A 25,104-nucleotide genomic window follows, 5' to 3' on the forward strand; every position below is an offset into this window, starting at 1 on the left:
GGCAGGATTTCACAAACCATTGACAAGTTGGGGGAGGGTTAGGACTAGTAAATGATCCCTTAAGTTTGCAGCCTGAATGACCAGAATTATTGTGATCTCCTTAACGTAAATGGAAATTGAAAAGAGAACAAGTTTATGAGAGAAGGACTGGTCTGTAGTGAAAAACTGAGTTCGAGGTGCCAGCAGAACCTCAGATGTTCTAAAGAATTCTAAGTGGAAACGGGACGAGACGCTTAGGAGAGCAAGGTCAAGGCTGGAGGAAGCACATTTGGCAGTCAGACCTGCAGAAGGGATTGTGCAACTGAGGATCAGACGAAATTGCCGACGGGGGAGAGGGAAGTTGAGGAGAGGAGGACAACATGAGAACTGAGGACAAAATCTTAAGGGAAAGAAGGATAACCAAAGCATGAAAGAGAAGGAGCAATGCGAGCCACTTGTCACAGCAGGCGGGGAGGCGTAGTTGGGAAGGGGGTGTGCAGCAAAGTGTAGAAAAATAGCCGAGATTTGCAGTCAAGAACTGAGTTCAGGTCTTGCTCTCAATCTGTTAGCTGCATAAGGTGCAGCTAATTACATAGACACTTGGGCATAGTTTCCCTATCTGCATGGTGGGGATAGTACCTCAGTAATCGAAGTGATCATTTAAATAGTTTAAGCAAGTATTCTTTAAAAATACTTTCTAAATTACTCTTCTCTATTAAAATAATAATAGATAATACAGTGGAAGATTTGGAGTTATCTGTTTTGTTTAAGTACATGTGAATGACTATATCACAAAATATATTGTTTTAAAAATATCTTGTAACTAGTACAAAATTGAAAACTTAGGAATTTTTAAATTGCATGTTTTATAAAGGAATACACTGTGTTTTTTACTCACTGTCTTTTTTTAATAAAGCTCTTGGAGATTAGATATAATTTACGATCTTACTAAGCTTAATTTTTCAAGCACTTGCTGTGTACCTGGCACTTTGCTAGTGCATTTTACTAAGCTCATCTAATTAAGGTCTTGCTTTCTAATTCTTAGGGTGTTTATCTATTTCTCTTCAGGTGCCACGAATATTCTTACCAACACTGGGACCCTAAGCTTTTGAAGCACCCCAAATTTATAGCACTTGTGATTTTCTTAGTACAGTCTATTGAAAAATATTGTATTTTAGTCTCTATTTCTGTGAGAAGCAAAATTGTTATTTTATTGGGAAACATTTGCAAAATTTTGCCTCCAAAAATCTTATGCAGTATAAAATTGTTTCCACATCTCAACATCATTGATGAAATGCATTTAAGTTGCACTTTAATGCACTGATATTTTTCTCTTTTATTGGAAAAAGAAACAATAACCAACACTTTCTTGTTCTTTTTTTAGGGTAACACATTGAGAAAAATACTCCTGAATCGATACTTTAAAGGTGATTATGGAGTTGGTATAAATGGACACCTTTCCGGAACCTACGGCAAATCTGCACCAGGGGGAGGCAAGTCTCACCATTTTTCTTCATTTAAAAATTCTCATCAGATTTTCAGCCAGCACTCTCATATTTCACTTAACATAGCACAAATATAAAAATTTCATTTATAAAGCGCTATTATGAGCCATGAAAAAAAGGAGGAAATACTGCTGTCTGCAACAACATGGATAGACCTCGAGGGCATTATGCTAAATGAAATAAGTCAGTCAGAGAAACACAAATACTGTGTGATCTCACTATGTCTAATCTAAAAAACAGAACCCATGGGAACAGGTGAGATCTGTGGTTGCCAGAGGTGTCTATAGGGGAATTAAATAAAGTGTTCAAAAGGTACAAACGTTCAGTTAAAAAAATAAATCCTGGGGATGTAATATACAGCACAATGGCTATACTTAACAGTGTTATATTGTATAGTTGAAAGTTGCTAAGAGAGTAGACTCTAAAAGTTTTCTTCACAAGGACAAAATTTTAATTATGTGAAGTGGTGAAAGTTAACTAATATTTTTATGGTCTTCACTTTGCAGTAATACATATACCAAATCATTATGTTGTGTACCTTAAGCTTATGTTATATGTCCATCATATCTCAATCAAATTAAAAAAATCAATGAAAAGCACTATTAAGAACCATTCTGCCATTTCAGGTTCATAAAATGATGGATTTGAACATTAGTATTAATTTTCTCTTTTAACTTTGTAAAGTAAACTAAGTTATAATTTCTTAACATGTAAATTAAAGATAAAAATCAAGCTAGTTTTCTTTTTCAAAAGTATTTTTAGTAAGAGAAATAATTTACAGATGGTATACATTTCATTAAAAGTTATGTTTTTATAAACTTGATTTTTAAAAATCTGAAGCTTATATTGTATTTAACTTTGTAGGCAAAGAGTACCAATTTTAAATATTCATAAGGTCTAAGAATTTCAAAACCTTATATGTTAATAATGTCTGTAATTAAAACTTATTTATATCTTGTAATCGCAGGAAGCTTTTCTGGGCAGGATTCAGATAAGATGGGGATATCAATGTCAGATATTCAGTGTCTACTGGACAAAGAAGGTGCATCTGAACTTGTCATCGATGTTATAGTGAACACCAAAAACGACAGAATTTTTTCCGAAGGCATTTTACTTGGCATTGCCTTGCTCGAAGGAGGAAATACACAAACTCAGGTACCTGCTCATCATGATGAGCGTTACATCTGTTATTTGTGTTTCTTATTGATTTGTCATAGAAACCAAGGGAAAGTAATGCGTTTTCTTTTAGCTTCTCATGACTGCACACATATATAAACCAGTCTTGTATCCCCTTTTCCTTATAAATGTATTTGATTTGCTATAGAAACTATGGAGCTTTGCAAATTATGCAGTGAAGCAGAACATCCCCTAGAAGTATCCTCCCTAACATTATACCAGAAATTCTGATTTGCTTAGGGAAATTTTAGGCTGACACCCAGCAGATAAAAGCGACATTTGACTCATCTAAGAAGTAAATGTTGAGATAATAAACATAAACTCCTCCCACAGCATTTGGCATTATAGCAGGACTCAGTAACATTCCCCACCCATCTCCACACATCCCTCCCTTATACATTGTTAGAAGTTCAGAGCAGTAACATACTGTTGCCCATAATCTCCCAGTGCTCAGTACCCTGAGTAGGTGAATTTTTCACTAGCAGGGCGAGAACCATTTCATTTGTTCATTCAGCTCAGGGCAGGGTGATTTGAAAGTCATCATTCATCAATTTGGTGCTCTACTGCAGCAAACAATATGCTCACCTGCGTGTGAGGCTCAGACCACTATTCCGAAGGGACCATTTTCACTTTGAAACTCCTGCCAAGTTTCCCTGGGCCCCCTTCCCCCCTACCCCCCATGCAAAGGCACAGCAGAGCATGCTAGTGAGCCTGAGAACTGGGAAGTGCTCATAGGGGAGGCTCCTCCTCCTCCTAGTCCTGCACTCACTACCTGCTCTTTCTAGGTTTGCCTTTGTCAGAGAAGGAAACTATGCTCACACCTAAAACTATGCTCACACCTAATTAGAAATTCCAGAATTCATTGTCCCTATTCATGGCAAGTAGAAGTCACATCTAATTAAGAACGAGGATATTGTCCTTTATTTAGCGATCAAATACAAGGAACAATAGGAATTTTATGATGTGGCATAGCCAATAAGAGGGGGGCTTTAGGAATAAGGGCCTCATGAACAGCAAACAGCACGATGACCAAAACACAGCCTTAAAACACTGATACTTCTTAGTTAGAAAACAAGTCTAGTAAATTATGGATCCTTAAATGTTGAGACCACATGCTTTGAATACCTTCTGTCTGGTATCATGTCTGGACTAATCTAGGGGTTAATAAACAGACAGGAGTGATGGCTCTATGAATGAATGGGTCTTCACAAAGTTTTCCCTATCTGGCAATCACTCCTTTTTCTGAGATCCCATAGCACTTATTTATTTAATACTCACTTGGTACTTTTTTCCAGCACAAATTCTTCTGAGGGAAGTTAGTGGTGTGCAAGGGGTGGGGGTAGCAGGATTTAAGTCTTGTTGTTTTTTACAATTGTCTTTCTTTTACAACCAGATATTCAGCTTGGATTTTCTAGAGAATTGTAGACAATTCTACAATGTTAAATGTAGATTATCCAGAGAATGGAAGTGAAAGATTTTGGGGACATCTTTAGGTAGAAGAAATCCTTGGGATTATAGTACTTTCTCAATTCCTGCTTCTGGGTCACTGAGGGTCATTAGGTGGGATTATTTTAGTTTGTTGTTATTTGTATGACACCTTGCTTCTCCAATTTCATCTCTCTTAAAGTAGGGGATCATGTTCTAGTGCTTTATATCCATCAACAAATATTTGTTAATGAAACAGCATTAAATTATTTTGTATGTGAGAACCTTCTAAGATGGGTTATGACAGTTTCATTTACCAGCTTTACCCTATTCAGATTTCTCATGTATCCACACGATTGTACAACCCAGAAGTCAGCGGAGTGTTTCTGGCTCGAAGAGGTCTAGTTGAGGTCAACTGGAATCCTAATTCTTGCTCTTTCGAAGTCTAAAACTCATGACTCTCCCAGACTTCTGGTAGTCTCTATGGGGTTGCACATTCTCACAGACTTCTTAGCAACCAATGTCTTGCTTTCTTAGTTCATGGGTTCTCTTGATACCTCTATACCTGTGGTACTGAGACAGGACTCTGATTCCTCTCCTAGCTACATAAGTCAATTTATATGTGGAATATACTTTATTAAAGATTGGTTGAGCGGGAGGGTAGATAATACCTCCTAAATATCAGACACTGTTCTTACTGCTTTACATGTATTAACTTGGTTAATCCTTACAACAATCTATTAGGTAACTTTCATATTATCTCATTTTACCAAAGAAGAATCTGAGATAAGTGGTTTAAGTTCCTTATCCAGGATCACATGGCTAGTTAGAAATAGGGTCAGGATTCAAACCCATGCAGTCTGGCTCCAGAGTCTATGTTCTTAGCCACTATAAACATCTCCTTTCTATTAAGTTGTTGTTTTTTTAAAATCCTCACCCAAGGATATTTTTCCATTGAGTTTTAGAGAGAGTGAAAAAGAGAGGGAAAGAGAGAGAGAAACATCGATGTGAGAGAAACACATCAATTGGTTGCCTCCTGCATGAGCCTCAACCAGAGCCCAGGCAAGGGAGGAGCCTGCAACCAAGGTACGTGTCCTTTACTGGAATTAAACCTGGGACCCTTTGGTCTGCAGGCCAATGCTCTATCCACTGAGCCAAACTGGCTAGGGCAACATCTCCTTTCTAAAATAACCTTTTACCTCCTCACTCTTGGGAAATTTCTCTGACTGATTCACCCTATATCATGCCCTAGTCTTATTCTCTCTCTCCAGTTCCTTGCTTCATTTCCCTTCTCTGCCCTCCTATATGTAGTCTCCCCCCTCCTTCTTGGGGGAGAGTACTTCCTCTGTCACTCATCCATCACCCTTCACTCCTGAAAAATACCTTAGAGTTTCCTTATACCCTGTGCAGCGTATGGAGGCAGTTTCCTAGTCAAAAACCATATATCTAGTAAGAGAAACCCTTATGCTAACTGTTGAGATTATATACACATATATAAAGCACACTTATTATCTTTGTTAAAATCATAATGTTAGATTTTGTAGAGGCCTGGTTTAAAAAAGGGGTGTGGTCTGTGTAAATAATTTGCAGTTTTGAGCTTAAGAAGTTACTTGATAAATTTACTGATTTAGAAAGAGGGAATCTAGATTTAAATCCTTGCTCCACCGCTTACCAGTTATATAATATTGGGCAATTCACTTGTCTTTACTAAGCATCATTTTTTAAATCTACAAAGTGGAAATAAGAACACTATCTATTCATCACACAGTTGAAAGTATCAAAGAGATAACATATGTCAAGGAACTATATAAATTATAAAACTTTATTTTAATAAAGCCATGAAGTTCCTACAACTTCCTCATTAATATATTACATTCCCCTTCAACCTCTAACTCCATTATATTGAAAATATTAGGGTTTAAGCACCAGCTTAATTTGTGGGACTGTAAGGTCTGTGAATGCTACATTTATCCTTTGAATTAGCAGAACCAGCTCAACTGTTTCACTCTAGTTGCTATGGTTACTGTGGATTTTTGGTCTGTTTTTCTTGAGGGATTGCTAGCCTTCTGCTTAGGAGCTTCCCCTTGTAGGTATGAAGCCAACTTCCAAAGCCTCATACACCATTCGGTGACTATACATTGTCGATATCAATAATTTCAGGACAGGCAACCATGTCCAGACCTGATGTCATTAGAGTCTCACCTAAATTTCACGGTTCCAGGCTTTCCTGCAGGAAAGCATGTCTGCAGAGCCAAACTCCCCCAAATTGGCTGTTTAGGTTAGTTGGATTATGCTCAACTCTACTTGATCTGGAAATTGTTGCTTTTTCATAAGTTTTCTTCACACTGTTTCTCAGCGAGGTTATATAACTCTGGGGCTATTATCTTACTTAATTTTTTACTTTATTTCTCTTGTGTTGTGTCGAGCCCATGGTTTTAGTATTAATAATTTTTAATCTCCCCAGCCAGTGCCAGTTCTAACTTCTGTAGAGTGTATCATCTTTCCTTTCTCCGACCTCTTCTAGATGCTTCCCTAAGTCACTCAGCAGAAAGTGATTAGGGCAGATACTTCCAAGGTTCAGTATTTCCACCTCTCACCAAGATATATTTTAATCATATTTTTGGTATTGAATCCTTTCTACATCATTACAAACCATAAAGCAGAAGTTATTTTATGGTGGGCTTGTCCTGGAACCCATGCAAAGAAATATAGCTTAATGAAGTACCAGAGGACTTAGTGCCTATTTATCAGTGCATTCCTGTGAGTGAGGTTACCATGGTAACATATTCTTAATTAAATGTACTGTAATTTAGATAAAAGGAAAACAACTCTTTGCAGTTCTCCATAAACTCCTTTGCACAGGGTGATCATTGGATTAGTGGCTGGTTTCTTCTCTAGATGGCAAACTCATGAGGGCAGGGACTGTGTTCGTTTTCCCTTTAAATTCTATCTCTAGCGCTAGCATAGGGCCTGGTACGTAGTAGGCACTCAATGAATAAATGTTGAACCAGTACATGACTTTATAATAACATAAAAATCAAAGAACTTTGCATACAACTTCTTATAGTGCCTTTGTAATTTTTCAAAATAAATAGGATGAATTAAATAGCATATGAAAATATGTTGGAAAGTGCTAAGCAAATACAAGATATTATTAGTATACGTTAAAGATTACAGGAGACTGGCAAAAGCTGTCAGTTTATTATTTATGAAATGAAAGAGGGTAGCACATTAAATGTGTGCTTTCATTTAGAATTCTTATGTTTATTTCAAGCATAAAAACACTTTTTCTCTGTTCGGGTATTGATATCTCAAAATATGTTTTCTTGCAGTATTCTTTCTACCAGCAGTTGCATGAACAAAAAAGGTCAGAAAAATTCTTCAAAGTTCTATATGACCGAATGAAGACTGCTCAGAAAGAGATAAGATCAACTGTGACAGTGAATACCATAGACTTGGGTAACAAAAAAAGGGACGATGACAATGAATTGATGACATCTGGCCCACGAATGAGAGGTAAAGAAATATTTGAGTATTTGGGAGAATAGGAGAGAAAACACAGTGTTTAGATCTCACTTGCCTTTGTCATCTCACTTGTCTTAGTCTAATTATCTCAACTGTGGCTCTGAATATGGAGTTCCCTCCTTAAATTATTATGGTGATGGTGTTGACCTTGAAGCAACTCTGCAGGACCGAACTCAAACAATGCATTATTAATGCAAAGCAATTACAGCAGATCTTTGAATATCTGTTTGATTCTAAGTAGATCCTTTCATTATAACATCGATGAGATGCCAGAGGAACTTAACTCTTATTTATATTATTTAGCCTATAGTAAGATTGGTTTTGTTACATGTCATTTTGCTTGAAGTCACAGAACCTGTGGGTGGCATTAAGGGAGGACCTACTGTAGTGATATGAAGATGTTTGATTTCATTGTGGGAGGCATGATAAAAAAAACAACTGCCCCAAACCTTCTGAGAATTAATGAAATTTCTAATTTAAGAACAGAAATTATAGCACTGATTCTAAAGAAAGATTCTTGGTTTTTCAAATAATAAAGTCATCTGTGCAGTAAATACAAATCATAAGAAATTAACATTTTGAAGTCTGCCATATTTTCCCACCTTCTTGTACTAGTATTCATGAGCTCTCAGATTTTATTTACCAGAAAGACATGAACCCTTCTAAAACTGGCTGAGCATTAAAACCTGATTTTAGTGTCCCAGGGAAAATTTAATTTTTTTTAGTTGCTAGCTCAAATTCCTTTGGGGGAAATAATTGCACCTCTTGTCTGGTGATTTTTATTCAGTTGTTAGAGAATTTGGGTACCTGGTTTTCTTTTCATTTTAATTAGCAAAAGGAAATTAATTTAGAACTATAAGAGTGCTGCTTTGTTTTCAGTAAGAGATTCATCACTACATTTAAAAGAGGGAATGAAAGGGCAATTAACAGAAGCTTCTTCAGCAACATCCAAAGCGTACTGTGTATACAGAAGAGAAATGGATCCAGAAATAGACATTATGTGCACGGGATCAGAAGGGAGCAACGCCGAGGACAAGTCTGCAGAGGAAGTGACGATGAGTCCCGCAATTGCCATCATGCAGCCGATCCTGAGATTTCTTCAGTTACTATGTGAGAATCACAACCGGGAACTGCAGGTATTGTTCTAGTTTGTGTAAAAGCTGAGAAAACAGCCTGCGGTTATAAGTAATTAAACTCCGATAAAAATAACAAGTGGTTTGGGAGAGTGTTTGGGAGAGATAATCAATAACACCAATAGTGCTCTTCTGAAATGGAGAGATACTTTTGTATCTGAGTGATGAAACATGAAAGGAAAATCCCTTTATGGAGGAAAAGTTGGGCTGGTTAAGTTTCATTCTTTGCATCCTCAGCTCCTATCTTTGTAACTTCAGTGAGCATCATCTAATCCTAGTGTTCTGGTATTTGTTGAGTAAAGTCACATTTGCGCATCTGTGCCTTCCTAGTTTTATGGATTTCAGTGCATTTCATCATTTACAGTCTATTTCTTGAGTGAGGATATAGACGACATTTATATGTCTTTATTAGAAGTAGAGTTAACATAGGAGAGGATTTTTTACAACAGTGGAAGTCGATACCTTTGTAAATTAATATAGTCCTGCTCTTATATCTTCTTTGGTACATTTTCCTTTGTCAGATAGATTAACTTAGGGGTACCTAGGAATTTTGGCTTTTTTTTTTTTTGGCATTATTTGTACACACTGCTTACATCACCATGGCAAAACCACATGAAAGGTGAAATAGTTTCTAAGAACACATATTCAATATTAGAGAGACAGCAGAGTTTGAAGTTGTTTTCTTTAGTAAGGGTCTAGATCAGCAATTTTCAATGGGTATGTTGTAAGAAGCACGCTGGTGTGCCACAGAAATTTTTAAAACATGAAATACCTGACTATTTAGTCAGGGGCACTGACCTCTTTTCCCTGAGATTGTCAAATTAAAAAAAAAAAAAAAAAAAAAAAAAGACAACAGCCAACACAATAGCTGTCCAGTGTGAATGAATCAAAAGTAACCTTACTTTTTTTTTGTCACATCTGCAAAAAAACATAACATTTTTTGGTGTGTTGCAGAATTTTAGTAATTAGTTTATGTGTTCCATGAGATTAAGAAAAAATTGAAATTCACTGGTCTAGACTACAGGTGTTCTGAGTTGGTAAGATTTATGTAAATTTAATTGGATATTCTCCAAGGGGATACATCTGGAATTAATGGTAGAAGCCATGGCTCTTGGTGACCATCGCACCACACCTGGGAGAGGGCTGCTGCAGTGCTGTCAGCAAAGGCCAGGCGCATTACTCCCAGAGGGAGGGCACTGGCTGTGCCTTCATGCTTTTCCTGACCCACCTAGTCTGTCCATGTAGGAAATAGATATATTATGTAGAATCTGTTCAAATATTTCACTGATAGGAGTGTGGGATATAATAGTTTGGAACATGCTACTTATAAAATAGTTTGTACTTAATAAGAATAAATGGTGGATTTATCCAATAGCTAATATATAGAAGCAACCCAACAGACGAATGGATACATAAAATGTAGTATAAACGTAGGATGGAATATTATTCAGCCTTAAAAAATGAAATTCTGACATATGCTACAACATGTATGAATCTTAAGACATTGTGCTAAGTGAAATAAGTCAGTTACAAAATGACAAATACTGTGTGATTCAACTTATATAAAGTACCTAGAGTAGTCAAATCATAGAAGAGGAAGTAGAATAGTGGTTGCCAGAGGCTGAGGGAAGGCTGATGGGGGATTGTTAATAGGTATAGACTTTTAGTTTTACAAAATGAAAAGGGTTCTAGAGACATGAATGGTGATGGTACCTCAGCATTGTGAATATATTTAACACCACTGAACTCCACACTTAAAAGTGATTAAGGTGGTAAATTTGGGTGTATTTTGCCACATGCAAAAAATTGGGGGGAAATTACAAAAACAAACAAAAAGAAAAAAGAACAAGTGGAAAAAATAAATTTAAGCAAATAAATATATAAATATAAGTAATAAATTAAGTTAAAAATTAAAGTTTTTATTTTTGTTTACTCTCTCACCAGGTTTACTCCCCCAAAGAAATTACTGCTAACAATCTGTCTTTCCTTCCAGAAATTTTTATGCACGTATAAGCATGTCAACCTTTTCTAAAAGCACATTGTATCGTGCTCCTCAACTTGCTTTTTTTAACTTAGCAGTATATTTTATTGCTAAATCACTTATTACTAGTTTATGTTTATATCAGTACATATTGATGTACCTCATTTTTATAGCTTCACAATATTGCAGCGTTTGGATTACTGTTATTTATTATGATGGGTATGGTTTGGTTTCCAGTTTTTGCTGTTACAGGCAGGGTGCAGTGAGTCTCTTTGTGGAATATATAGAAATGATAACTTTGGGAAATGGAGTTGTAAGTTAACTGAAAATTTTAATAGGCACTTCCAAGTTGCCCTCCATTTACTGTTTGAAGGTGCACTTTTTATAAGGGGTCATTTTCTTGGAAAATTTGATTGTTTCTTTCCCTAATGAACTTATTTTTAGTTTCCTTTTCCTTCTTCTCTTCCTAATACCTATTATTTAACTCTATATAGTTTCAGGATAATGGCATTGAGAAATGCTTGGTAAGAATTATGCTGATAAATATAGATGCTTGAGGAAAAAAAAACCTAAGAGGCTTTTTTTTTTTTTTTCTTAAATCTAGGAGAAATTTAACAAATAGAAACACTTTCTTATATAGAGAGATTCCATTTCACATTGCCACACACACTCACACAGAACTGAAAACAATTACACAGGGATTTTTTTTTAACCCTTAGGTTTTATTTTCTTTTGCCTTCAGAACTTCTTGAGGAATCAAAACAACAAAACAAATTACAACCTTGTCTGCGAGACCCTTCAGTTTTTGGACTGCATTTGCGGAAGTACCACAGGTGGCCTGGGCCTGTTGGGTCTCTACATCAATGAGAAGAATGTAGTGCTGGTCAACCAGACTCTGGAAAGTTTGACTGAGTACTGCCAGGGCCCGTGCCATGAAAATCAGGTAACCATGAAAGCCGTTCTCCACGCAAAACTATTCCTGACTAATCAGCAAAGGGATCCCATTGTTGAACGAGCGAACCCTTGTGTACATTTCAAAGATCTTTCTTCTTGCTTTGCCAGATGTTTTTATTTTCCTAACAAAACATATAAGGACTGAATTATAGACCAGCAGATACTATGCCATCTTTTAATTTAATTTCATTGTAAAAGAAATTACGTTTATCTGCATGAAAATGTCCCAGATACAAATCAGACTTATCAGGAAGAGTGAAACATGTTTCTTCATCATTGCTCAGTTTTTGTCTCTTAGTGAATCTTCCCAGGATTTGAGGAATAAACTTCCTTTGGCTTGTATGGTTCCACTGAATGCGAAAGCTAAATGTTAGTTATATTTTAAAGGTCAAAAAACTAAGGTGATTCTGTTATTTTATGTCATATGATTTCTAGGGCTTTCATGTTAAAGAGAAGTTATTTTGTAATATTTTGTTTTCTAGACATGTATTGCTACCCATGAATCAAATGGAATTGATATTATCATTGCTCTGATCCTAAATGACATAAATCCTCTTGGTAAATATCGAATGGACCTGGTGCTCCAACTAAAGGTAGAGTAAATCCACTATTTAGGGGGGGAGAAGTGACATTGTCTATATAAAACTCCCTTTCAGAGTTCCTCCAAATCTCCAAGTAGCTCTTGTAGAAACCAAGATATTGTCATATTTTCAGCGAATGAATTGACAGAACGGGCTAGTGAAAGCACCATGCACACGGAATTCCTGATAAAATGTCAAATAAACTTTGAGGTGGTGTTCAATTGGAGGGTACTTTCCTGGAAGTTCGTTTAAGTGGTGCTTTGTTTCACTACGTCTCTTCTGTTGTTATTTTATGTTTTTTATTATATAGAAGAGCCAAAGGTGCTGAAACTCTCTGCACCTATTTGTAAAATTCACCTTGACTTCAGAATTCTAGCTGGCAAGTCACAGCTATTAGACTGTGGAAAAGGAAGGCTGCAGTTTCTTTTTATGGCTTTCTTCCTTCTAAAAGTTGTTTCCTTTGACATTAGAATCTTATTTCCCCCCCAAAATTCTATAAGCCATTTCACACTGCCTTTGAGAAGGTACTTTAACTTAAACCGTACACGTACTTCCCAGCAGTTCCATTAATCAGAGCTCAGGAACAAGATGACATTACAAAAAAAAAATTCCTTCAATTTTTTGTTCGAATGGGAAGAACAAATGAAGGTACACAAGAAACTATATAAATCTGAGATACAAAGGCATGATATTCAGTGGAGGTGAATTATGAAAGGCCACATTTTTGTGTTTAGTGTTAAACAGGTAAACAAATCATTGGTTAAATAACAATTTTCCTGTTAAGACAGGTCTGTCGAGTATCATAGCAAATGTAATTTTCACTTTGTATATTTATGGCCAAGAAGAATGATATTGTGATAATTCTGCTACTAAGTATAGATATTGATAGATAACATACATATGTGCTGCTTATGTGAAGATTGTGCTAATGGCTTTTAATAAGAAAATGTTTTACTTTAAGAGGTGAGTTTGTATCCTTTCACTGTTTTCTGTTGCAGTAAGTACTGCTTTGGGTCCTTCCATCCATACATTAAAGCAAAGGTGATGCTTGTGTACATTGAACTTGTGTCCTTTCCCTCATTGGCATCATGCTTCAGATAGAGAAGCCAGCCTAAGCCTACATGGTAGGCAGCTTCATCTGAGTTACTAGAAAAAATGTTTATTTCATCTCAAATTCACCTTTAACCATAATTCATAAAGATAGAATACATAAAAGCCTTGGCCTCTGGATTTTTAAAGCCTTTATTAGTCTAAAACTACCCCTTTAAATCTAATGTTTAGTTGATATAACTTAATTACTGGATGATTCATCAATTTAAGACAAAGTATAGGCATCCTGATTATTTACAAGCCCAGACCTATGTTAAATAACTAAATGATGGAGTATGACACAAGAATACAAAGTTATTCTTAGCTATTTAAATAAAAATGCTTTGTAGAAAAAGGATCATTTAAAATTGTATATATTACTAAGTACAATTTAGGTATACCTCTTCAAAATGTGACAGTTGGATAAATAAGGGTTTGTAAAAAATGCCAAATGAATGGATTTGACTTGAAACATTTGAAGTATCATTATCTATCTAAACAATGAGGTGTGTGTACTTTCCTTTCAAAAAAAAAAAATGAGGCTTTGACATAATGGCCAATATGACAATATTTGTAAGACAAAATGATATGTAGTGTCAAATTTTAGGGGGCTTCCCTGGGTAGAGTGCTTTTAATAATAAAATCTAGATAACATTATAGAGAAAAACTACATTAAAAATGGTAAGGTTTTATTTTATATTATTTATATAATTTTTCTTAATTATTTATGATTCTAAGTATACTTATTTCTATATACTCATTTACTATACAATTTTATGAATTTTTTATGCATATGTCTTGCCCTTTACTTTTTAATTTACATTTCCTAACTGATTTATAACTATGAAGGGCTGAATCAGTAAATAGGTCATTTTTTGTTTGTTTGTTTTGTTTCAAAGAAAGCCCTCTATTAACATTAACACGTGCATTTGACTTCTTGGTGTATATAGGCTTTTGTACATCCAAATTGATTCAGATTTCAGTAGGTCATTTACAAAATTCTTATTATTCCAACATAGTATGAAAAAGGAGATTGGTTAGAAAAAGTACCATAATGCCAATAGCATTCTGAAATTGGATATATTTTAAAGCTATTATGTATTGGGCCTGCTGAGTGAGGTTCATTAGAGAAGACTGCTATTGTTGCTAAGTTTTTAGCTTTGAATTCTAGGGGTCATTTCAGATCACTCTAAGGATTTGAGCTCTCCTTTAAATCCTGAAATCTTATTTTTTTAGGTATATTATTTGTACAGATGGGATGCTACATTATAAAAATGGGTTTTAGGATTGGTATAAATATGTAAAAATTTTAAATGAAACAGAAAAATTAATGCCACTTCCCCCGCAAAATGCTAAAATCTTTTCAGGATGGGTCCATCCATGACATTGATATCATCATCTTTGATAGTCATTTAAAGATAGTCTTTAGATTTTACTTCTGAAAGAAAAAAAAATAGTTGGATAGAATTTGGTATTAAAAACTGCTCAGTAAAATTAATTTGAACAACTTTAACAAAATCTGTGTAGAGATGTCTGCATACCAAACAACTGATTCAATTTAAGTTTTCTTCCTGTAAGATGTTAATTTTGAGTCACTGAGAACCACCTTAAAGCCATTTGACTCTACTTCTGTGCTCCTATCAAAGATTATATGTGGAGATTGAGATATTTTGAACATTACAAAAACACTGTGGAAATATCTCTACAGTAGTTTTTATCATCGTACAATTTGCCACAATTCTAGGGCAGCACTATTGAAAGCAATGTAAAGAAATCTCTTTCTAAATGTCGAGAATATTGTGTTTTATGGGTCAACACTTTCTGTAACTCTGTGGTACCTGTTTTGATTGTAAATCAACTGTATCAGAAACATTTTTTTATATCTATAGGTAAAAATTTTTGAGATAACATATTTATAAACCAACTTAGAAAACCTCAAAAACGTCAACTATTTTCATTCTTTATTAAACAAAAATAGAAAATATTATTCTTCTATAACCCAGGTGGTAAACATGTTGCTTATATACTGACATACTGTGGGACTAGTTATCTGTAAATTTATATTGTATTTCTAACTCATGACTTTCCAATTTTATAGATTAATTTTCAGTAATTATTTCTTAAATTTAAAATTTTGATTTGATAATGTATTAATTTTTCATGTTAAACTCAATTTACTAAATTCTTTAAATTATATACCATTTATCTGAAATATGTCATTGATACTAGTTCACCTTACTGTCTTGTTAAAATGTCATCATAGAAATGCCCATTAGGAAATAGTGAAAGAATATATGATAATATTTGAATGCATTATATATTAAGTCAGTCTTGTCTTTAAAACATTTTTGAACCAATATTTAAAATATCCCTTGTAACTTATCTCTCATGATTTATTATTTTTATTTTGTGTTAACAATAAAGTAAAACATCCTATTTAAAAATGCTAATAAGCCAAACCAAATTAGCAGTTTAAAATTCTGTTTGATTTAAAAAAAAAAATGGTCTTGGTAATCTCAATTAACAAAGGCAGGGGATCATTAATCCATGAAATCGATTTTTTCTTGTGCATTAACCCAGTCTGTTTCTCTAGAACAATGCCTCCAAGCTTTTGCTGGCCATTATGGAAAGCAGACATGACAGCGAGAATGCAGAAAGAATTCTTTTTAATATGAGACCCAGGGAACTGGTAAGGAAACTTTTGAAACCCATGTTAATAATGTATCACTAAAAGGGATAAGTTTGTAGTGTGCATGTCAAGAAAAAGCCTAGTGACCTTCACTGCTCTACCAAGGCATTACACATTACAAATATCTCAGAAGGCCTCATGAGGGCAGAGGCCAGTGTGATTTGGGTCCTTATCATTTCATTGGTTTATCTACTCTTAGCACTAAACTATCTGCAAAGTCTTTTGACAGGAAAAATAAAAGTTTGCTTTTATTTTTATTGGAATATATGAGGCAGGTATGTGAGAAAAATGTTTGTACCACTCAAAAATTATGTGTATACCTCTTTCTGAACAATGAAAATAAAATCAATACCTTTTGTACTTGTTTTTATCAGTGAAATATTGCATAATGCTTGTTCTAGAGAAAATTGGAGACTTGCTGGGAATTCCACAGAAATCATTAGCGGGCCTTCCTATTGTAGAACTTATATGTTCCTCCTCATCTGTGACGTGGAAATCATGGAGTAATATCACCATACCTTAAAAGCATTGGGTTTCAAAAGCATTGACAACATCCTCAAACCTTATACCTCGATGCTCCAATGACTAAATCCTAGTCTTACGAGAACCATTGTTGGTGTCATGAGAAAATTCTATGGAAAGCATTCTTTTGCTTTCTTTTTAATAGTGAGGAAGGAGCCCTGGCTAGGTAGCTCAGTTGGTTAGAGTGTCATCCCGATATGCCAAGGTTGTAGGCTAGATCTCCAGTCAGGGCACATACAAGAATCAAGCAATGAATGCATAGGTAAGTGGAACAACAAACCAACGTTTCTCTCTCTCAAATCAATTAAAAAAATAGTAAGGAATGGAGGCAAGGATGGAAGATAGAAAAATAAGATACATTTTGATTTACCATATGTATAATGAGAGCCTAGTATCTGCAAGGCAATGGGTTAAGAGGAGTAAGAAGAGCTTGCATTTGTTTGTATATTGGAATATATTAGGAAGATATGTAAAAAATGTTTGTATCCCTCAAACATTATATATCTTTTGAACAATAAAAATTGATATTGTATTTATGCTTAAAAGGGGCAATAGGTTATATATTTATTCAAGAACAGCACTGTACAATAGCCCGTTTAAAATACGGTTTTCTCTGCCTACAACACATTGATCTCATCATCCACTTCCTCCTTCCTTATGGCCCACCCTCAACCTCTTAACTGAGTTAGTGCCCATGCCCTATTCTTAATTGGTGCCTCAAACTTAATTCCTGCTGTAGAATTATTGTATTCATCTCTTTTTAAAAAATATACATATTTCTATTCACTTTAGAGAGAGAGAAAAGGAGAGGGAGAGAAACATTGATATGAGAAACATCTATCAACTGCCTCCTACATGCCCCCTCCTAGGGATAGAGCCAGCAACCTCTCGGGCATGTGCCCTGACTGGGAATAGTACCTGTGACCTTCTGATAAATGGCATGACACTCCACCAATTGAGCCACACAGGCCAGGGCCCCCACTAGATCAGCAGTTGCCAACAGGTGGTCCGGAGACCACCGGTGGTCTGTGAGGTCTGAAAGGCTGGCAACCGCTGCTCTAGATGGTATTCATCACTTGAGGGCAGATACTTTGTTGTATCCACCATTGGGTCCTCAGTGCAGAGGACGATGTCCACCATCATGGGTCCCTGTGACCTAGAAGGAACTTAATAAATAACGGCTAGATATTTACAGTTCCAGAGTCTCCTAATTCATGGGAACTTATGGCACTATCAGCATTCAAAAATCAAAGCAAAATTCTCCAAGGAAAACAAAGAATATTGTAGGGAACTACTTCTGTGCTAATTTAACTAAAGAGTGCTTCCAAGGCCATTTTCATTTAGAGCTCTTTGATACTTTTCAAGTCTTAGGAAGCGTTCTAGCTTTCCATTATATCTCATAAACAATGTAAAATGCATGTTGTTCGTGGCATTCCAAGCCTTGCTGTTCCCCTTTGTGTCTTTGATAGGTGGATGTGATGAAGAATGCCTATAACCAAGGACTGGAATGCGATCATGGAGACGAAGAGGGTGGAGATGATGGTGTTTCCCCAAAAGATGTTGGACACAATATTTATATTCTGGCCCATCAGGTATGATGTTTATATCTTTATATGGTTTTTGTGTATGGTGTAAATTGTCTTTATGCAATTAATTTCTAGCTTCATATACTGTGGTCAGAAAAGATGATGGATATCATTTCAATCCTTTTAAATTTATTAAGACTTGTTTTGTGGCCTAACATATGATCTATCTTGGAAAATGTTCAATGTGCATTTGAGAAGAATGTGTATTCTTTGGATGCAATGTTCTATAAATATTTGTTAGTCCATCTGGTTTCATTTAAGGCCAGTATTACTTTATTGATTTTTCTATCCAGATTATCTGTTCTTAGATGTAAGTAGGGTATTAAAGTACCTCACTGTTATTGTATTGCAGCCTATTTTCCCCATTAGGTCTGTTAATATCTGCTTTATATATCTAGGTGCTCCTATATTGGGTACCTAAATGTTTACAAATCTCATATCTTCTTGTTTTTTTAATTTTTATTGGATTCATTAGGATGACGTCTTATATAATAAAAGGCTAATATGCAAATTGACTGAATGGTGGAATGACCGGTCGCTGTGACATGCACTGACCACCAGGGGGCAGATGCTCAACACAGGAGCTGCCCCCTGGTGGTCAGTGTGCTCCCATAGGGGAAACACTACTCAGCCAGAAGCCAGGCTCACATCATCCTTATATTGTGTTCACTACCCAAATAAAGTCTCCTTCCATCACCATTTATCCTCCCTTTACCCTCTTCTACCCCCCACCCCCACCCCCTTTTCCTCTGGTAATCACCATGCTGGTGTCTGTGTCTATGAGATTTTTTTCTTTGCTTAATCCCTTCACCTTTTTCACCCAGCCCCGAAGCCCCCTCCACTCTGATAGCTGTCAGTCCGATCTCTGTATCTATGAGTCTGTTTCTATTTCTTTTGTTAGTTCATTTTGTTCAATAGATTCTACATATAAGTGAAATCATATGGTACTTGTAGTCTCTGACTGGTAATTTGATTCCTTCAATTCTGTTTTTCTTTCTCAAGATTGTTATAGTTATTCGGGGTCTTTTGTGCTTCCATATAAATTTTTGGAATATTTGCTCTGGTTCTATCAAATGCACTATTGGTATATTGATAGGAATTGCATTGAATCTATAGATTGCTTTGGGTAGTATGGACATTTTAATGATGTTAATTCTTTCTATCCATGAATGTGGTATATGCTTCCACTTATTTGTATCTTTATTAGTTTCTTTCTTCAGTGTCTTATAATTCTCCAATTGCAGATCTTTTACATCCTAGGCTAAATTTATTTTTAGGGGTTTTTTAATGCAATTTTAAATGGAATTGCTTTCTTAGTTTCCTTTTTTGATAGTTTGTTATTGGTGTATAACATTGTAACTGATTTCTGGATATTTATTTTGTATCCTGCTACTTTACTGAATTCATTTATCATTTAGCAGTTCTAGTAGTTTTTTGATAGAGTCTTTAGGGTTCTCCATATATAGTATTATATCATCTGCAAATAATGATAATTTTATTTCTTCCTTTCCAATTTGATGCCTTTTATTTATTTTTCTTGTCTGATTGCTGTGGCTAGGACTCTAGTACTATGTTGAATAAGAGTGGTGAGAGCAAACTCATATCTTCTTGTTGGATTTTCCATTTTATTATTATGTAACTAGAGGCCCGGTGCATGAAAATTCATGCACTTGGTGGTGGGGGGGGGGGGTCCCTCAGCCCAGCCTGCACCCTCTCACAGTCCAAGAGCCCTCGGGGGATGTCCAACTGATGGCTTAGGTCCACTCCCTCAAAGCCTCAGTCTGGCCTCCCTCTGAGGAATGTGACCTGTGGGCCAATCGGGGGGCGGGGCTGGCTGGCAAGCGGCCGGCCCTGCCCCCCATTGCCCCTCCACCACCACTGGTCACCACTGTCCCCCAATCGCTGTCCCCTCTTTCTGCCCAGTGGCACCCACCTTGGCTGGCCTGGCACTCCCCACTCTCTGGCCCCACCCCCCACCGTCTGATTGTTCTGCTGTTAGGTCGATTTGCATATTAGGCTTTTATTATATAGGATGCTCTTCTTTATCTCTTATTAAACTCCTTGTTTTAAAATCTATTTTGTCTGATATAAATGTAGCTACTCCAGCTTTCTTTTGATTTCCATTTGCATGGACTATCTTTTTCCATCCCTTCATTTTCAATCTATGTGTGTTCTTACCTGTAAAGTCTTTTGTTTGCAGTATATAGTTGGTCTTGGTTTTTTATCCATTCAGTTACTCTATCTCTTTGGTTAGAGAATATAGTCCATTTGTATTTAAAGTAATTATTAATAGGTTTGTGCATTTTTCATTTTATTATTTTCTGGATGTTTTTGTAGTTTCTCTCTGTTCCTTTCTTCTTCTCTTGCTCTCTTTCTTTGTGCTTGGATTATTTTCTTTTGTGGTATGCCTATTTCTTTCTCTTTATTGTTTGTGTGTTTACTATAGTTTTTTGTTTTGTGGTTACTATGAGGCTTACATATAACAACTTATGTTTATAAGAATCTATTTTAAGTTGATAACAACTTAAGTTTGATCTCATTGTAAAGCTCAACATTTACTCCACACATTTTATGTTTTTGATGTCACATTTTACATCTTATTATTACCTGGTAAGTCCCTTAACTGATTATTGTAATCATAGTTATTTTTACTGCTTTTGTCTTTGAACATTTATACTAGCTTTGTCTTAACTTTATTACCTTTGGTATATATTTACATTTACAGTGAGATTCTAAAAGATGTGCTATTGATTGTAATATAGTTGGATCATTGAGAAGATTTTTAAGTCTTTCATAGTATATCTATGTCTATATCTATACCTATAGCTCTATCTATATGTATATGACAGAAAAAAAGATAAGGGCAGATGGGTTATAGCTGGAAGGACCAAAAAGTATTTTAGGTGTTGAGGAACTAAAAACTAAGATGAAGGACAAGTTGAAGGAAGTAGAACACAGAGATTTAGAATGTGGAAAGGGTGTAGTTTTAGAGAGAATGAGAAATCAGGTGACAGGAATTGAGTCAAGCTAGGGAAAAAAATGACTAGAGAATGAATGTGAGTGGAAAGAATAAAATCACAGGCTGAGAATTAAAATAATATTGGCAACTATACCAAATAGAGAAATGTGGTGACACAGCATGTGTATGTGAGCTAAGAGTTACTTCAGGAGCTGTAGCATTGTGGAAGGGAATCAGCAAAGAAGGGCAGGGCAGGGTGAGCAGGAGAGAGTTAGGGAATATAGCCACCCATGTTTCTTGACTGAAAGCTGGTTTTGCTCTGTCTGGAGAGGTTATGCCCTCTGTATGAGTGAGCAGCGTCATTAACAAGACCCGATCATGGAGCTTTCAAGTGGGAAATGAACAACCAGACCAGTGAAGTCATCCCTGGAAGCAGCAAAGTGATAGATACTTGAGCCAGATTACCTCCTTGCCATACAGACGATGTTTAAAAATGCAATCTCAGCCCTAGCTGGTTTGGCTCAATGGATAGAGCATCGGCCTGTGGACTTAAGGGTCCCAGGTTCCATTCCAGTCAAGGGCACATGCCCAGGTTGCGGGCTTGATCCCCAGTCGGGGGCATGCAGGAGGTGGCCCATCAATGAGTCTCTCTCCTCATTGATGTTTCTATCTCTCTCTCCTTTTCCCTTCCTCTCTGAAATCAATAAAAATATATTTTAAAAAATGCAATCTCATATTACTAGTATAATGTGCGTAACCATAAAAATGCCATGGTTTAGCCCTGGCCAGTTTGGCTTAGTAGTTAGAGCACCTGTCAGGCTGTGGACCAATGGGTCATGGGTTCTATTCCCAGTCAAGGACATGTACTTTGGTGGCAGATTCAATCCCCAGCCTAGGTTGGGGCATGAGCAGGAGGCAACCAATCAATGTGTCTCCCCCATATTTCTCTCTCTCTCTCTCTCTCTCTCTCTCTCTCTCTCTCTCTCTCTCTCCCCCCCCCCTCTCCTTCTCTCCATGTCTCCCTCATTCTCTCTCTCTCCTTCTCTCCCCCTCCCTCTCCCTTACACTCTCTTCAAAAATCAATGGAAAAAATATCCTCACTCCTCAGGTGAGGATTAAAGATAAAAAAGTCAAAATGAGGAAAGGACTTACGTGAGGTCAGTTTAGTTTTAAGCATTAAGTATAAGAGTAGGGAATACAAATTTAACAACAGGTTAAGGTAGATATTGAGAAGAATGGAGATTGAATATAATGGATATTGAAAATAATGCACAAGCTAGTCATAAATCAAAAGGTAATGACACAAAACATGAAAGAAGTTAAAAATAAAGACAGCATAAAAAGGCAATGATTTTGATGGGTTTGAGTTTATGAGAATGCTTAGAGACAACAGATTCTCTTCAAGGATAATGGTGAAATTGTCCAAGGAATGGGGATTCAGAAGCAGTGAAAAAGTAACAAGGGATTAAAAACAACATACTGAAATGAAGATATGTGAAAATTGCTTGAATGGATATGTAGAGGTTTATTAATTTTCCAAAACGAAAATGTTAGAAAAGCAGTAGTTTGCAGAGCCATGATGGTACAATGTAGAAGTACATGAAGAAAGCCAGACTTCAGGAAGAAAATGTCAGACTGAGTAAGGGGAAGGAGATGCTGAATTGCTGAATCATTTAAGCCTTGTGATTAAATTGTTCGTCCTGGACAATTTAAATATGCAAATTGTCCAGGATGCCATCACAGTAACAGTAATGACTGAATAGGCTGCGTGGGGCGACAAGGCTGGCAGGGAAGTTAGTGAGGAATGACCAAACGACTGAATAGCAGGCTGTGTGGGGCGACCAGGCCCGCAGGGGGGGCAGTTGGGGGCAACTAGGCAGGTGGAGGGAACATTTGGGGGCAACCAGGCTGGCAAGGAGGGGGGCAGTAAGGGGTGACCAGGCCAGTGAGGGGGGCAGTTGGGGATGACCAGGCTGGCAGGGGGAGCAGTTGGGGGCAACCAGCCCAGCAGGGGGGGGGGCAGTAAGGGGTAACCAGGCCAGCGGGGGGGGGTTTAGGGGTGACCAGGCTGGTAGGGAGGGGCAGTTGGGGGTGACCAGGCAAGTGAGAGGAACAGTTGGGGATGACCAGGTTGGCAGGGGGGGCAGTTAGGGGCGATCAGGCAGGCAGGTAGGTGAGCAGTTAGGAGCCAGTGGTTCTGAATTGTGAGAGAGATGTCCAATCCCAGGGATTGGGCCTAAACCGGCAGGGTCCTATATTGGAGAGGGTGCAGGCTGGGCTGAGGGGACTCCTTTCTCCCGTGCATGAATTTTGTGCACCAGGCCTCTAGTATGAAATAAGAGTCCATATGGGTTCTTTCCAGGAACTCAATGAGGGGGTAGGAATGTCAAAATATATGGAACAATGTATATAATAGACATCTGCTCATTTTCTTATAGTGACACAGAGAGTTATTACCTTGCCAGGTTATAAATACGTTTTCATGAACAATTCAGTTTTCACCCATAAAAGAGAGCACATGGTGCTCTTTTTATCTTCCCACGGTGACTTCGTTGGCTTTCTCTAGGCTAGGATCCGATACTTGGTTTCTCGGGAGGCCAAACACAGTTGCTGAGTTCCTTCTGAACCTGTTGTCCAAATAGCGACCACACCAAGGCACAAACACAGGAGAATGGTGATTGTAAGCTTTGCTGCCAGAGGGAGCCATGTAGCTATGCTCCCAGGGTTTGGTTGAGTCCAGGTTTCACGGCTTTCATTGTGACTATGGGATCACTGGGCTCCTGCATGCTGATGACCGTGCAGATTGGTTTCTGCCTTTGCACGGTTCAATAATTCCAAACCCAAGGTTCAACTTCCTCCTTGTTTTACTATAATCATCTTTTGTACAGACAGTTTATTTTGGTGCCCTCAGACTTTCAATTTTTGTTGTTATTCTTTTTATGGCAGTGAGGTAGTTCTGCTTTTCCTACCGTGACAGTCTTTTTGGTCGTTCTTGTGGTTGGTGTTACAAGAAACAAATAATGCTTCTTGTAAGTGTCTTGTCTGATCTACATAAAACTATAAATACTTAAAAAAGGGAATTTCTTAAGTTCTGATACCAGGGGGTCATGCAGAGAATTTCCTTAAAATTAAGATATGTGTCCTTTTAGGAGGTTTTCTGTCAGCCACATGCTCTCCTCACACCCCTCTAGGCTTGGGTTTTTTGTTGTTTTTTTTTACATTCTGCTTTCTTCCTGTTATTTCTCCTCTTTATTCCTGTATTTCTATACAATAGTCACTGCCCACAGTCTCCAGGGGTCCTCAAACTTTTTAAACAGGGGGCCAGTTCACTGTCCCTCAGACTGTTGGAGGGCCAGACTATAGTTTAAAAAAAAAACTATGAACAAATTCCTATGCACACTGCACATATCTTATTTTGAAGTAAAAACACAATTTTTTTCAGCGGGCCGCATGTGGCCCGCGGGCCGTAGTTTGAGGACCCCTGGAATTGTTTAGTACCTTGGATATGTTTAACATACATTAGGCCATATTGTTTCTTTGGTCCCATGGACCAATTTTTGTTTTTCTGTTTGAGACCTTTTATTTTCTCCCACAGCTTTGTTGAGATATAATTAGCATATAATAACATTGAGCAAGTTTAAGGCATATGATGCATTGAGTTTATACATTTATTGTTAAATGACTACCAATATAGCATTAACTCATAACTCCATCCAGTTGCATAATTACCATTTCTCTTTGGAGGTGAGAACTTATAAGATCTACTCTTTTGGCAACATTTCAATTATTGGTGCATTATTATTAGCCACAATCACTAGGCTACACATAACATCCCCAGAATTTGTTAATCTTATAACTGGAAGTTTATACACTTTGGTCAATATCTCCCCATTTCTTTTACCTCCCAACCCCTGATAACTACTCTACTTTCTTCTATTTCTGATTTTGACATTTTTAGATTTCACATAAAAGTGATATTATGCAGTATTTGTCTTTGTCT

The 25,104-nt window shown here is 36.8% G+C and overlaps 1 protein-coding gene across 1 annotated transcript in view; it reads left to right on the plus strand.

Moving 5' to 3' along the window:
• ITPR2 (inositol 1,4,5-trisphosphate receptor type 2) overlaps window positions 1-25,104 on the plus strand; it is a 423,569-nt gene that overhangs the window by 278,361 nt on the left and 120,104 nt on the right. The window contains exons 38-45 of the mRNA XM_081114981.1: window positions 1,364-1,472; window positions 2,452-2,639; window positions 7,418-7,601; window positions 8,490-8,746; window positions 11,467-11,667; window positions 12,161-12,271; window positions 15,942-16,037; window positions 18,029-18,151. Of these exons, the coding sequence (XP_080971107.1) occupies window positions 1,364-1,472; window positions 2,452-2,639; window positions 7,418-7,601; window positions 8,490-8,746; window positions 11,467-11,667; window positions 12,161-12,271; window positions 15,942-16,037; window positions 18,029-18,151 (1,269 nt within the window). The remainder of the gene's footprint in view (window positions 1-1,363; window positions 1,473-2,451; window positions 2,640-7,417; window positions 7,602-8,489; window positions 8,747-11,466; window positions 11,668-12,160; window positions 12,272-15,941; window positions 16,038-18,028; window positions 18,152-25,104) is intronic.

This window comes from Myotis nattereri, assembly GCF_964212035.1.
Source record: "Myotis nattereri genome assembly, chromosome: 2".
NCBI classification, from domain to species: domain Eukaryota; kingdom Metazoa; phylum Chordata; class Mammalia; order Chiroptera; family Vespertilionidae; genus Myotis; species Myotis nattereri.